Source organism: Scomber japonicus, chromosome 13 (genome assembly GCF_027409825.1).
Source record: "Scomber japonicus isolate fScoJap1 chromosome 13, fScoJap1.pri, whole genome shotgun sequence".
NCBI lineage: Eukaryota > Metazoa > Chordata > Actinopteri > Scombriformes > Scombridae > Scomber > Scomber japonicus.
In genome coordinates, this window is record NC_070590.1 from 2,892,209 (window position 1) to 2,907,208 (window position 15,000).

General features: G+C 47.4%; 2 protein-coding genes across 2 annotated transcripts in view; both read left to right on the plus strand.

The window, feature by feature from the left end:
* The window catches only part of LOC128371766 (nuclear envelope pore membrane protein POM 121-like), a 16,418-nt gene extending 7,241 nt beyond the window's left edge, over positions 1 to 9,177 (plus strand). The window contains 10 exon segments of the mRNA XM_053332145.1: positions 1,124 to 1,158; positions 1,161 to 1,228; positions 2,102 to 2,201; positions 2,842 to 3,117; positions 3,120 to 3,155; positions 4,165 to 4,734; positions 4,737 to 5,138; positions 5,261 to 5,911; positions 6,747 to 6,842; positions 9,012 to 9,177. Of these exon segments, the coding sequence (XP_053188120.1) occupies positions 1,124 to 1,158; positions 1,161 to 1,228; positions 2,102 to 2,201; positions 2,842 to 3,117; positions 3,120 to 3,155; positions 4,165 to 4,734; positions 4,737 to 5,138; positions 5,261 to 5,911; positions 6,747 to 6,842; positions 9,012 to 9,112 (2,335 nt within the window). The 3' untranslated portion in view covers positions 9,113 to 9,177.
* A 5,531-nt stretch (positions 9,178 to 14,708) lies between these two features.
* tbl2 (transducin beta like 2) overlaps positions 14,709 to 15,000 on the plus strand; it is a 9,014-nt gene continuing 8,722 nt past the window's right edge. The window contains exon 1 of the mRNA XM_053331202.1: positions 14,709 to 14,882. Within this exon, the coding sequence (XP_053187177.1) occupies positions 14,756 to 14,882 (127 nt within the window). The 5' untranslated portion in view covers positions 14,709 to 14,755. The remainder of the gene's footprint in view (positions 14,883 to 15,000) is intronic.

A 15,000-nucleotide genomic window follows, 5' to 3' on the forward strand; every position in this document is an offset into this window, starting at 1 on the left:
CTGGGTTTTGTCGGACTTTTCTACTTTTTAAAGGATAAAAGAAAACACTCTCACTCTCGCTCTCACTTCCTGTTATTCTGCAGGGAAATGAGAACTTTCGATTACAAATGCTTCAAATTAAGGAAGTGGGTTTTTTTTTTTCTTTATGCAATGTCATGTTCACATGGAATAAACGAGCTGGGAGCAAGATAACAGCATGCAGGTGATTTATTATCATTATTCAGCTCCTGCACGAGTCTCCTCATGATTGCACCAGGGTTATTATAGTTAACGAAGACTAACGCTAAAACTAGCAATGAAAAAATAATTTAGTTAAATAAAAACTATAATGAACAATGTGAAATTAACTAAAACTAAACTGAATTGCAGCTTTTCTCCCTCGATTACTTCCTGTCCTGCTTCGTGGTTAAAGAATGAAATTTAAAAAGTCAAAGCTTTCTCTTAACCCTCCTGTTGTCCTCGAGTCGAGGGAGGGAGGGAGGGAGGGAGGAAAGGAGGGAGGGAGGGAGGGAGGAAGGAAGGAAAGGAGAAGGAGGGAGGGAGGGAGGGAGGGAGGAAGAAGGCGGGGAGGGAGGAAGGAAGGTTGGAGGAAGGGAGGGAGGGAGGAAAAAAAGAAGGGAGGAAAGGAAGGAAGATGGGAGGGAAGAAGGAGGGAGGGAGAAAGGAAAAGAGGAAGGAAGGACAGAGGAAGGAAGGACGGACGGGGGAGGAAAGAAGGAAGGACGGGGGAGGAAAGAAGGAAGGACGGGGGAGGAAAGAAGGAAGGACGGGGGAGGAAAGAAAGAGGGGAAGGAGGGACGGAGGAAAGAAGGAAGGTAGGGGGAGGAAGGAAAGGAGGGAGGGAAGGGAGGAAGTAAGGAAAGGAGGAAGGAAGGAAGAAGGAACAGTCAAAACAGACGGGGTCAATTTGACCCGGGAGGACGACACAAAGGTTAATACCTGAAAAAGACTAAATAAAAACTAAACTGAAATTTTTAAAAACGACTCTTCCTGAAGCTGTGGATGGTTTTCAGATAGTTTTTTTTTTATACACACGTTTACCATGGCAACAAAAAACCTCCGATTGTATATGGACACTTATTTGTCTTTTTTCTCCATTGCGATGCAGCTAAACTGACTCCAGTCCCAAGATCCCAGTCACTACCTCAAAGGAATCTACTGTAGTGGTGGGAAGAGGAAACGGAAGATCCAGCTGCTCCCGAGTCACCCGGACAACCACATCGCTCTGGTAAAGACTCTTTAAGCATTTAGTAGTTAGTATTTAACCCTTTACATGCTGTTCTTATTCTGACTCATAGTTAGTCTCTACACCAACTCACATTCATTGATCCTTCTGTTTGATTAACCCTCCTGTTGTCCTCGAGTCAAGGAAGGAAGGAGGAAGGGAGGTAGGTGGGAAGGAAAGAAAGAGAGGAGGGAGGGAGGGGAGGAAGAAGGAAGGAAGGAAGGAAGGGGGGAGGGAGTAAGAAGGACAGAAGAAATGAAAGAAGAATGAAGGAAAGGAGGGAAGAAAGAAGGTAGGAAGGAGGGAAAGAAAGGAGGACATGAGGAGGAAAGGAAGGAGGGAGGGAGGAAAGAAGGACAGGAGGAAGGAAGGGAGGAAAGAGAGAAGGAGGGGAGGAAGAAAAGAAGGACATAAAGGAGGAAGGAGGGAGGAAAGAAGGACATAAGGAAGGAGGGAGGGAGGGAAAGAAGGACATAAGGAAGGAAGGAAGGAGGGAGGGAGGGAGGGAGGGAGGAAAGAAGGACAGAAGAAAGCAAGGGAGGAAGGAAGGAAGGACATAAGGAGGAGGGAGGGAGGACAGAAGAAAGCAAGGGAGGAAGAATGGAGGAAGGAAGGAAGGAGGGAGGGAGGAAAGAAGGAAGGACATAAGGAAGGGAGGAAGGAGGGAGGGAAGGAAAGAAAGAACAGTCAAAACAGACGGGGTCAATTTGACCCGGGAGGACGACAGGAAGGTTAACCTCATGGGGAAAAGAGACATTCACAATCATTATTTTATGCTCCAGGAGAAGTACGGGTCAAATTTGTGCATTTTGCATGTATGAAAATGGTCTTGAGGTTTTTCCCATATTTGCTCACTGTGCTCCTTTTGATCTGCAGCCTCCACCTCCAGAGCTCGGCTACACCATCACTGCAAAAGATCTCGATGAAGAGAAACGAGCCGCCATCAGCAAGATCCAGAAAGTCCTGGAGACGCCTGGTGAGTAGAAGCATCAACAAGAATAAACTCAGCTGGATTGATGTGTAAAGTGCATTCAGACATTTTCTTCTAAACACATTAAATAGGTCATAAATGTATTTGTCAAAAAGGTGTAAAAAGCATTTCAACCATTTAGATTTGAATTGTGGAGCTAGGCTTCACAAACTGTGTTTCAAGATTTCTGTGTTCAGGATTTAGTGATTAGCATAAAACCCGTCCCTGCTGCTGTAGAGGTAGAAATACATTCAGCACACACTACTACTACTACAGTCTACAGTTAGCCAGTTAGCTGAGTTAGCCACCGAGCTATCAGCTGAGTTAGCCGCCGAGCTAGTAGCTGAGTTAGCCGCCAAGCTAGCAGCTGAGTTAGCAGCAGAAAGCTCTCAGACGTAGCGTCCATGTTTCTGGTAGAGGTGGTGACTTTGATTGACAGGTGACACTTGGTGGGGGGCGGGGCTTCAGCATTTGGGAGCAGAGAAAGAGGCTGATTTTTACACAACTTTGAAGCCTAATTTCATATATTTGGTGATTTTTTTAATCATTCAAATTTGGCAGGGTGGTTAACAACACACTTTTCTGTGTATGTCAAACTCAGAACACAGACTTTGAGACTGTTCCCTGTTGATTTATCCCTCTTTAGCTCCAGAGCCAGAGAAGTCCGCCTCTCTCCCAACCTCCACTTCTACTCAGCCCGAGTTATCAACCACATCTGCCCCTAAAACCACCTTCACCAGCAGCAGCAGCACCACCCTGAGTAGCCTTCTGGCAGCTCCTCTGCCCACAGCCTCCAGCGCTGCCATCCCAGTCATCAACCTGGATCCAAGCCCGGTCAGCAGCAGCAGCAGCAGTAGCAGTGTCAGCGCGGCTCCTGCAGCCTCCAACCCGCTGCTGGAGGCTCTGAAGATGAAGAGTAGCATCCAGCGAGCTCCACACCTGCTGCCAGCACTACGACAGGTAGGAAGATGAGAATGATTGATGGACAGTAGCTACATTCGTTGTGATGTAACTTCAGTTTATGTCTCAATACTTGATCTCTGCAGTTTACATTAAATTAAATGTTCAGCTCCCTCCCTCCCTTCCTTCTTCCCTCCTGTCCTCCCTCCCTCCCTCCTTTCCATCCTACTTCCTCCTCCTTTCCTTCCTTCCTCCCTCCTTTCCATCCTATTTCCTCCCTCCTTTCCTTCCTCCTTCCTTTCCAATCCTACTTCTACTTCTTTCCTTCCTTCCTCATGTCCTTGCTTCTTCCTTCCTTCCTTCCTTCCTTCCTTCCTTCCTTCCTTCCTTCCTTCCTTCCTTCCTTCCTTCCTTCCCTCCCTCCCTCCTTACTCGTTTCTTCCTTCCTCCCTCCTCCCTTAATTCCTTTCCCTCCCTTCCTTCCTCCCTCCTTTCCTTCCTCCCTCCCTCCCTCCACCCTTAATTCCTTTCCTCCCTCCCTCCCTTCCTTTCCATCCTACTTCCTCCAACCTCTCCCTTCCTTCTTCCCCCCTTCCTTCCTTCCTCCTGTCCTCCCTCCTTTCACTGACGAAGACAGCCATGTGTGACCGCTTTGCCATGCTTACATTGTTTAGAAGGGGGAGGGGCTCAGTGTATGTGTGTGTGTGGAGGGGGCTTGTTGTGCTGCCCAGATTTGCTTCCCTCCATGCAGTTTTCCCCAGACATACGTTCCTCTTCCACACGAAAAAAACATTTCAGTCAAATTCCGTTTTAATCTGCCATTCTGCCGTGATTGCGGAAATCATAGGGCCTTAAGGGAGAGAGTGAGAACAAGGGAGAGAGGAAAGAGATGTAGTCCTGTTGTTGTTGTCATACATTAGCAGGTTACATCTTTTTAATCCGTCCAAAATCTGAATCCTAAAGCCATTTTATTAAATCTTCCATCCTTCCCATCAATCTCATGTTTAAATCTCCTGTTTGCTTCTTTTGATTCTGACTTCTTTTTTTTTTTGCCTTGTTGTGTTCTCAGTGTCTGCAGTCACCACACCGGTGCAGCCGAGCAGTTTAAACCTGCAGACGACGGCCACAGTGAACCCCTTAGGGCTCCCTCCTCCCTACCAGTCCCAGTCCCAGCCCCAGACCTCCTCCTCTACTGGTGGGGAGCAGCCCTCTGCCTTTACTCAGGTGCTGGCCCAGGTCTCCAAACCTCCCAGCAGCACCCCGTCTGCAGCAGGCCTGTTTGGTCTTCTGAGCCAGACGAGCACCCCGACTGCTTTCACAGCGTCTAACCCCGTCACTGCTGCGTCCGCTGCTGCTCCGATCAGCAGCTCCAACGCACCCATCAGCACCAGTTACACCAGTACGGCCAACCCTCTGCTGTCTTCAGGGTTCAAGCCCATCTTCTCCGTCACCACCTCCACTTCCTCCTCCTCAGCTGCTCCGCCTCAGAGAGCAAACCCGCTGTCCAGAATTTCAAGCCCATCTTTGCGAGCACGGACGGCGGGCGGAGGCTTCGGGCAGCCGTCGTCCCTGACAACCACCAACCCGTCGTCTACGGTTTCCTCCAGTAGTACGCCCTCGATGTTCGGCTTGACAAGCAGCACACAGTTGCACCGTCAGCTTTCCCCGGCTTGGCCAACACCCTAACCGGAACTCCCTCCTCCTCCTCCAGCAGCAGCTCCGTCACCACCTCCGCCTCGCAACCCGACGCTGTTAAATCCCTCTTCGGAAACTGGCCCGCTCCGTCAACCACGAGTACGAGCTCTGCACCGGCTACAGGAAGCACATTTCAATTTGGAGCTGCTACAACTACGCCTGCAGCCGCCGCCGCTGCTGCTGCTACCACGACCTCCACCAGCTCCAATTTCTCATTCGGTGGAGCTCAGCCGGACCCTCAAGCAGCTAACCCGAAGGGATTCACGTTTGGGCAGACTGCACCGAGCCAGAACACGACCACGGCTTCATTTGGAGGCTTCGGCATGGCCAATACAGCACCCACTACCGCCGCCCCCCTCCACCCAATCCACCTTCGCTCCTTCCACCCAATCCACCTTTGCCCCCTCTACTCAATCCACCTTTGCCCCCTCTACCCAATCCACCTTCGCCCCCCTCCACTCAATCCACCTTCGCCCCCTCCACCCAATCCACCTTCGCCTTTGGAAAGCAGTCATTTGAAGCTCCGGCAACTCAGTCCACCTTCAGCTCCACAGCAGCTCAGCCGAAGCCGTTCTCCTTTGGAGGCGGAGCAGCCACCTCCACGCCTGCCTCTAACCCCGCCCCGGCCCCCGGTCCTTTCAATTTCGGAGCACCTGCCGCCGCCACCACAGCGTCCACTTTCGGAGCACCTGCTGCAACCACAGCATCCACTTTCGGAGCACCTGCTGCCACCACAGCATCCACTTTCGGAGCACCTGCTGCCACCACAGCATCCAGCTTCGGGACTCCAGCTAAACCAACATTCGGAGCCACCTCTACTGGTTTTAGCTTCGGAGGCACCACTGCTCCGTCGGCCGCTCCCACAGCTGCTCCCGCCGCCGCTCCTCCGAGTTTCGGTGGAGCGGCTCAGACTCAGAGCTCCGCCTCAGCTACTTTCACGTTTGGAGGTGCAGCTCCTCCTCAGCAGGCTCCGCCCCCCGGACCTGCTCAGCCAGCACCCGGAGGATTTAACTTTGGTGGTGCTGGTATGCCGCGGCCCCAGTTTGGAACACCGGTCGCAAGTAATCCTGCAACACAAATGGGAGGATTCAACTTTGGGGCTGCTGACAAACCAGCTTTTGGTGAGGAACAAAGATTTCTGTTCTATATTTTAAACTCAGTTACAATAAAAAAAAACCTAAATCCTCTTCATTCACACAGGAAGTGACTGATTGCATTCACACAGGAAGTGACATCTTTTGCTCTCTTATTCTCGAAACTGTGATAAATATACTGATACTTTGGTTCCAGTTTTCTAAAATCAGGGCTAAAATTGTCTAAATTAGGGCTGGACGATTAATTTAATTTTAATTAAAAAAAGCTTGTCAGCCACAGGATTTTATTTTGTTAGGTTTCAAAATGCAGAAGGGAAGAAAGGAGTAAGGAGGGGGGAGGAAGGGGGTAAAGAAAGGAGGGAGGAAGGAAGGAAGGGAGGAAGGAGGGGAAGGAAGGAAGGGAGGAAGGAGGGAAAGAAAGGAGTAAGGAGGAGGGAAAGAAAGGAGTAAGGAGGAGGGAAAGAAAGGAGTAAGGAGGAGGGAGGAAGGAAGGAGGGAAAGAAAGGAGTAAGGAGGGGGAGGAAGGAAAGGAGTAAGGAGGGGGGAGGGAGGGAGGAAAGAAAGAAGGGGGGGAAGGGAGTAAGGATGGAGGGAGGGAGGGAGGAAGGAAAGAAAGGAGTAAGGAGGGAGGAAGGAGGGAAAGAAAGGAGGAAGGAGGGAAAGAAAGGAGTAAGAGTGGGAGGGAAAGAAAGGAGGAAAGAAGGGAGGAAGGAAAGAAAGGAGGGAGGGAGGGAAAGAAAGGAGTAAGGGAGAGAGGAAGGAAAGAAAGGAGGGAGAAAGGAAGGAAGGATACTTTCCTCACATCACTTCTGAACTGATTTGGTGATATTTATTTCTAACTCATGTGTTGTGTTCTCTGCAGGGACGTCCACGCCATCCTTCGGCCAGAGCACCCCTGGTCCGATCCCCTTCGGAAGTCCTGGAACTCCAGTCCAAGGCTTCAACGCTGTTCCTTTCGGTACGTGCAGAGATATTAGAGCTGAGCGAGTTACCATGACGACAGTTCACACATCACTTCCTGGTTTTTAATAATTAGTCAGTAAACTCAGCATCGTCTGACGCAGGCTGGAAACTCGCCGTGTGTTTCAGCTTCTGTCAAACTAACCGAGCTGTGGTGGCTTCCTGTCTAAGCTTTTCAAAATAAAACCTTTGTTATTGAGCGCTATATCACTATTATTAAAAATCATTTCCCCTCGATTTTATTAGTTTTGAGATCATTTGGCCCCTAAATCATGATCAAATTTCGATTAACCCTCCTGCTGTGTTTGAGTAAAGGAAAGAAGGCAGGGAGGGAGAAAGGAAGGAAAGAGAAAAAGGAAGGAACGACAGAAGGAAGAAAGGGGGATGGAGGACGGACAGAAGGAAGGAAGGGAGGAAAGGAAATAAGGAAGGGAGGAAGGTAGGAGGGAGGGAGGAAAGAAGGTAGGAGGGAGGGAGGGAGGAAGGAAGGATGAGGAAAGAAGTAAGGAAGGAAGGAAGGATGGAGTAAGGAAGGAAAGAAGGTAGGAGGGAGGGAGGGAGGGAGGAAGGAAGGATGGAGGAAAGAAGTAAAGAAGGAGGGAGGGAGGAAGGAAGGGAAGAAAGAGAGAAGAAGGAAAGAAAGAAGGAGAGAGGAAGCACAGATGGAAGGAAGGAAGGAAGGAACAGTCAAAACAGACGGGTCAATCTGACCCGGGAGGACGACAGGAAGGTTAATTGAGCAGCCTTAGCAGACGAGCCTTCAATTTGAGTCAAACCTTTGCATTTGTCCTTTTTTTTTGGGGTCACGATGCAACGAGAGCAATCCTTTCTCTTTTTAAAAGTCCCAAACTTGAGTTGAAATAATGAAACCAGTCTATAGAAAGTAGAGCAGAGTGGTGCGGAGTGGTGGTTGCCCTGTTTCTCCAACCTTTAGCACACTTCCAGCTCTGATACTGAATACAAGGGAAGTCACTCCCAGCAGTCTGGCTCTGCTCATTGTTGCCATTGTCCAGTTTAATTTCCTTTTTGGCCGACAAACCGTCAGATGCCAGGCGGCAGAGATGCTTTGCAAACACCTGCAGACCAAATTTGTGTCGACCTGTTTTTTTTTGTTTTTTTTTAAAGTGTGTCTGACCTACATAAAATAAAAAGGCTGTTTCAGGCCAATCAGCTTTTGTGCAGGTCGAGTTAAAGCGGTCAAACAGAAAGAGGGGTTTCTATTAACAGGAAGGAGGGAGGAAGGAAAGAAAGGAGGGAAGGAAGGAATGAAAGGAGTAAGGAGGGAAGGAATGAAAGGAGTAAGGAGGGATGGAATGAAAGGAGTAAGGAGGGAAGGAAGGAAAGGAGTAAGGAGGGAAGGAAGGAAGGAAAGGAGAAAGGAGTAAGGAGGGAAAGAAAGGAGGAGGAAGGGGGAGGAGGAAGGGAGAGGAGGAGGAAGGAGGAGAGGAAGGAAGGAAGGAATGAAAGGAGTAAGGAGGGAGGAAGGAAAGGAGTAAGGAGGGAGGGAGGAAGGAAAGGAGTAAGGAGGGAGGGAGGAAGGAAGGAAGGAATGAAAGGAGTAAGGAGGGAGGAAGGAAAGGAGTAAGGAGGAAGGAAGGAAGGAATGAAGGGAGGAAGGAAGGAATGAAAGGAGTAAGGAATGAAAGGAGTAAGGAGGGAAAGGAGTAAGGAGGGAAAGGAGGGAAAGAAAGAAAGGAGGGAGGGAAGGGCGGTAAGGAGGAAGGAAAGAAAGAAAGGAGGGAGGGAGGGAGGAAGGAAGGAAAGGAGGGAGGAAGGAAGGGAGGGGAGGAAGGAAGGGAGGGAGGGATGAAAGGAGTAAGGAGGGAGGGAGGGATGGAGGAAAGGAGGGAGGGAGGAAGGAAAGAAAGGAGGGTGGGAGGGAAGGAGGGAAAGAAAGGAATAAGGAGGGGGAAGGAGGGAGGGAGGAAGGAGGGAAAGAAAGGATTAAGGAGGGGGAAGGAAAGGAAAGAAGGAGGAAAGGAAAGGAAAGAAGGACAGACGGAGGGAACATTAACCCTAACAGATGAAAACTAGAAAAGTCATCAAATGTAATAAGTTAAAGTACTTTGACTCGGTCGTTGCCATAGTTACATCACTTATAACTAGTAATCTAAAGTAATCTATTACATTCCTAAACCCAACTCTTCCTTTTCCGTTTCATTTCCAGGGTCTCCTGCGACTCCCTCCTTCTCCATCGGTGCCGGATCGAAGCCGTCTGGAGCTCGGCAGAGGCTGCAGGCGCGGCGGCAACACAACAGGAAGAAGTAACCTCCTGCTCCTCACTCTGCTGCTAGCCCAACAACCTATCAGAGGACTCCGGCTTCTTGTCGCTGCTGCTGTTGCTACGGCTACGGCTAATCTGGGGGGGGGGGGGGTAACACACAAGCTCTGTTCTCTAAGCCCACCGACCGACATCCCCAAAAAAAAAACCCCAGGCTGCCACTGCCGCCATTTTGCCCTCTGCTTCCTCCCCTCTCCCTCCTCCATTGGATTGTGCTAGCCCCGTGTTTTGCAGAGGAGATGGAGAGAAAGAAAGAAAGAGAGAGAGAGCGAGCTAACTAGCTAGCTGAGTTCATGCTAACTTGGACGACTGTGTGACCCAGCGAAGGGGAAGGGGGGGGGGGGCGGTGTAGCGATGTGCTTATACTTGAAGAGAGAGAGAGAGAGAGAGAGAGAGAAAAGACGATTGAGTAGTTTTTCTGATTCTGACAGTTATAACAAAAAAAAAAAAAAGCATATCCAAAGTTCCTGTTTCCTGTTTCCTGTTTCCTTGGACACTCCCCCCCCCCCCCCCCCCCCCCATTGGTTCGTCTTAATAATAATAATAATAAAAGGAGGAAGTTGAGTCACATATGTCACGTCACGCCACGCGGAGCCTCGGCTACAAAAAAAAACATTTATTTTTTTACATGAAGAAGAAGAAGAAGAAGAAGAAGAAGAAGTGCTCACTGAGTTTGTATGTTACAGAAGATTTTTGAGTACACTCTCGTTTAAAAGAAAACAAAAAAACACACAAAAAAAAAGAGCGGGAACGACGACGATGATGATGATGAGGAGGACGATGATGATGCACGTGCTCCGAGGTACCCGACGACGACGACGACGATGATGATGATGATGATGAGACGTTTGCATTTTAAATTATTTTTTTAATTGGCTCCTCTCCTCCTCCTCCTCCTCCTCCTCCTCTTCTTCTTGTTGACCCTTGTTGTAAATGACTGACTGTGTGTTTCTGCACTTAAAGACTTTAAAGGGGCAACGTAAGAAAAGAAAAGAAGAAAAAAAGAAAAGAAAAACCCAACCCGCGGTGTCTTTTTTGATTGTTACTGTAGTTTAGTGCAGACCCTCGTGTTCTTGTTTCATACTCTGTGATTGCAAAGCATTCCCAAAGTCCGCTTGTATGGACGGCCTTTTTTCTTTTTTTTTTTTTTTTTGTTTATTTTTAAATAAATATATATATTATAATAGTGATTGCCAACACTGATGTCCTTCCTCCCGCCTTCCTTTCCTTTCTTCTTCCTTCCCTCCTCCTTTCTTCTTCCTTCCCTCCTTCCTTCCTTTCTTCCTACCTTCCTCTCTCCTTTCCTTCCTTCTTCCTTCCCTCCCTCTTTCCTTCCTCCCTTTCTTCCTTATTCCCTCCCTCCTTTCCCTCTTTCCTCCCTCCTACCTTCCCTCTTTCCTCCATCCTCCATCTTTCCTTCCTACCTCCCTTCCTTTCCTTCCTCCGTCCCTCCTTTCCTTCCTCCCTTCACCTCCCTTTCTTACTTCCTCCCTCCTTTCCTTCCTCCTTTCTCCCTTCCTTCCTTCTTCCCTTCCTCCCGCCCTCCTTCTGTCCTTCCTCCCTTCCTTCCTTTCCTTCTGCCCTTCCTTCTTTCCTTTGTTCTTCTTTCCTTCCCTCCCTCCTTTCCTTCCTTCTTCCCTCCTCCCATCCTCTTGTATGGACACTGATGTCCTTCCTCCCTCCCTCCCTCCCTCCCTCCCTCCCTCCTTTCTTTCCTTCCTCCCTTCATTCCTCTTTCTTCCTCCCTTCCCTTCCTTTCCTTCTGCCGTCCCTTTCTTCCTCCCTTCCTTTCCTTTCCTTCCTCCCTCCCTCCTTCCCTTCCTTCCTCCCTCCTCCCGTCCTCTTGTACGGACAGCCTTTTTTAATATATATAAAATAGTGATTTGCCAACACTGATGTTATAATTAGCAGGATGTCAGTTTATGATTAGGATGATTTGCTCTTTGACTTGTTCTGACAAACCAAAGCCAACTCTTTCAATGTCATGCCTGTGAAATACGAATCTGTGACCTTTTTTCTTTTTGTTTTTTTTTAAATTTCATCTTTTTGTTTTTTTGTTTTTTTTTAAATCCTGAGATGTGTTTGTTCTTGTGCCAGACTACCTCTCTTTACTCCCAGGCACTGAATCCTTGTTAATATCAGATTATTATTAATATTAATATAGGATTGATGAATAAGTGATAAGTCAGGCTTCTGTTCATTCATTCATTTATTTAGATTTTACTTTCCAACTACTGTTAATGCAGATGTTGTATCTTAATGAATAAATAAATAGTAAGTTTTAAAACTATAAAACACAGCTACAGATTTTTTCCATTTTACCACCTCTGGAAAAAACCGTCACTGTTTAGAGTAGATAATTATTGAACCCTCCTGTCGACCTCCTGGGTCAAATTGACCCGTCTGTTTTGACTGTTCCTTCCTTCATTCATTCTTTCCTTCCCTCCTTCCTTCCTCCCTTTCCTTTTTTCCTCTGTCCTTTCCTTCCTCCCTCTCTTCCTTCTTTCCTTCCTCCCTTCATCCTTCTTTCCTTCCTCCCTTTCTTCCTCCCTTCCTTCCTCCTCCCTCCCTTCTTTCTCCCTTCCTTCCTCCATCCTCCTTTCCTTTACTCCCTTATGTCCTCCCTCCTACCTTTTCTTCGTCCCTTCCCCCCTCCCTCCTTTCCTTCCTTCTTCCCTCCTCCCGTCCTCTTGTATGGACGGCCAAATTGACCCGTCTGTTTTGACTGTTCCTTCCTTCCTTCTTTCCTTCCTTCCTTCCTTTCTTCCTTACTTCTTTCCTCTGTCCGTCCTTCCTTCCTTCTTTCCTCTGTCCGTCCTTCCTTCCTTCCTTCATCTGTCCTTCTTTCCTTCCTTCCTTCCTCCCTCCTTCCTCCTACCTTCTTTCCTCCATCCTTCCTTTCTCCCTTCGTCATTTCCTTTCCTCCCTTCCTTCCTTCCGTCCTCCATCCCCCTTTTTTCGTTCCTTCCTCCCTGCCTTCTTTCCTTTACCTTTACTCCCTTCCCTTCCTTCCTTGACTCGAACACAACAGGAGGGTTTTAAAAAAAAAAAAGAATTAATAGAAAGTCTTATTTTCTCGGTAATGACAGAAAATCTCACTTATGATGCAGGGATAGTTTTTTTTTGTAGTCGTGGAGTAAGGAAACAAACATGGCAGCAAATTTATTGATGTCAGCAGTCAAAGGTTGTTTTATTGAAGGTTTTTTTTTTCTTTCTGTTCTCTTCCTGTGAAAAGTGAGCAGTTATCTGATGCCGTTTTTTCTTTTTTTTTTGTTGGTGGTTTTTTTTTTTTTTCCAATAGCGAATTTTTTGAATGAATAAAAACTGAATTTGGACTTTGGATTTTTCCAATGAGAACACACAAAAACGCTTCCAGGTTATTAAGTTCTTTCTTTCTTTCTGACTCTAAAGCAGGGGTGTCAAACTTATTTTTATTCAAGGGCCACATACAGACCAATTTGATCTGATGTGGGCCGGATCATTAAAAAGATGGAAGGAAAGAAGGAAGGAAATAAGAAGGGAAGGCAAGAAAGACAGACAAAAGGAAGGTAGGAAGGGAGGACAGAAGGATGAAAGGGAGGAAGGAAGGATGGAAGGACAGAAGGAGGGATGAAAGGAAATAAAAAGGGAAGGCAAGAAAGACAGACAAAAGGAAAGAGGGAAGGAAGTAAGAAAGGGAGTAAGGACAAGGATGAAATGAAAAGAGGAAGGAAGGACAGAAGGATGAAAGGAAGGAGGGAAGGAAGGACAGAAGGAAAGGAAAAAAGTGCAAAGCCTCCATAACTAGAGTTTTAATGTCTCCTTCCTTTCGGTTACTGTAGAGCAATGGTCTCCAACTCCAACCCTGCTCCTGTAGAGCGACTGCCCTGCATGGTTTAGGTTTCTCCCCTCTCGAACACACCTGACCTCGTTATCAAACCCTAACCCGACGAGCTTCAGCTGCTTGATAACGAGCTAATACTTAATCAGGTGTGTTAGAGTGTGTGTGTGTGTGTGTGTGTGTGTGTGTGTGGGGGGGGGGTACCTAAAACATGCAGGGTTGGTGTCCACTGCTGTAGAGCGATGAGGATGTAACAGGTCAAACTGTCACTAAAGCTGCTGGATAACTTTTATTAAGTAATGCTGAGGTTAAGAATCTCAGACATATATGTAGAAAGTGACCATAATACTTGGATAGTAATAAAAGTAGAAGGTGGCTGTATAGTATTAAACCAGGCTGAGACTAGGACATAAAGAGCTCAAATAAACACAAATGAAGGGAGGGAGCACAGATGATCGTGTCCATACTGTCGTCCTTCTATTTAAAAATGTGTTTAAAAGTTTATTTTGGAGTTAATATGAAGCTTTAGTTGTCCAAATTAGTCAAATCAAGTAGATATCTGTCTTTTTTAGTGGTAAAATCCCCTCTTTTTGTTACTTTACTTCAACCCCTCCCTTCTTTCCTTCCTTCTTCCTTCCTCCCTCCCTCCTTATCTTTCCTCCCTTCCTTCTATCCTCCCTCCCTCCTTCTTTCCTTCCTTCCTTCCTTCCTTTCCTCTGTCCTTCCTTTCTCCCTTCCTCTTTTCCTTTCTCCCTCCCTCCTACCTTCCTTCTTCCTCCCTCCTTTCTTTCCTCCCTCCTTTCCTTCTTCCTCTCTTTCTTTCCTCCTTCTCTCTTCCTCCCTTCCTTCTGTCCTTCCTTCCTCCCTCCTTCTTTCCTTCCTTCCTTCCTCCCTCCCTCTTTTCCTTTCTCCCTCCCTCCTACCTTCCTTCTTCCTTCCTCCTCTCTTTCGTTCCTCCTTCTCTCTTTCCTCCCTTCCTTCTGTCCTTCCTTCCTCCCTCCTTCTTTCCTTCCTTCCTTCCTCCCTTCCTCTTTTCCTTTCTCCCTCCCTCCTACCTTCCTTCTTCCTTCCTCCTCTCTTTCGTTCCTCCTTCTCTCTTTCCTCCCTTCCTTCTGTCCTTCCTTCCTCCCTCCTTCTTTCCTTCCTTCCTTCCTCCCTTCCTCTTTTCCTTTCTCCCTCCCTCCTACCTTCCTTCTTCCTTCCTCCCTCCTTTCCTTCCTCCTCTCTTTCGTTCCTCCTTCTCTCTTTCCTCCCTTCCTTCTGTCCTTCCTTCCTTCCTCCCTCCTTCTTTCCTTCCCCTTCTTTCCTTCCTTCCTTCCTTTTTTCCTTTCTTCCTCCCTCCTATCTTCCTTCTTGCTCCCTCCTTTCCTTCCTCCTCTCTTTAGTTCCTCCTTCTCTCTTTCCTCCCTTCCTCAAAAGGGAAACGCTGTCTGAGGAAACAAAACATTTTCATACTTTTTGATTCTGGATTTTTTCAATAAGGGTGAAGGAGATGTCATTTTAAGGATTTTAATAAGGTAATTTGCCTTGTTTGTGGAAAATAATAATATATTTATGTATGTTAAACATGTATGAATATTTAAGGAGTCTGATTAGAAAGTTTATAATGATTTAAACACTTAAAATTAATAGATTTAGCAGAAATAATGTAGTATTTGTTAATTGTTCTGCTCTATACCTCCACGTCAACAGGGGGCGGTAATGCTGCGTTCAAAGCCGTTTAAATAATCGGCGCATGCGCAGTGCTCCGCTAATGTGTTAGCCAACTGGATGTTAGCGGTGCAAAAAGACGTGGCAGAAAACTTTAGGCATGGATGTATCCGCTCTGGCAGCTTTGACTTTGTTACTGGGAGCACTGGTTATACTGGTGGCCTTAGCAGTGGGGAGACGGAAAGAAGAACTGAGGGAGGAAACCGAACAGGCGGCGGAGTTTACCGGTAAGAGCCGAACGAGCTACACGGTGGCTAACTAGGGGAGACGTGACTCATACTGTTACACACACACACACACACACACACACACACACACACACACACACACACACACACACACACA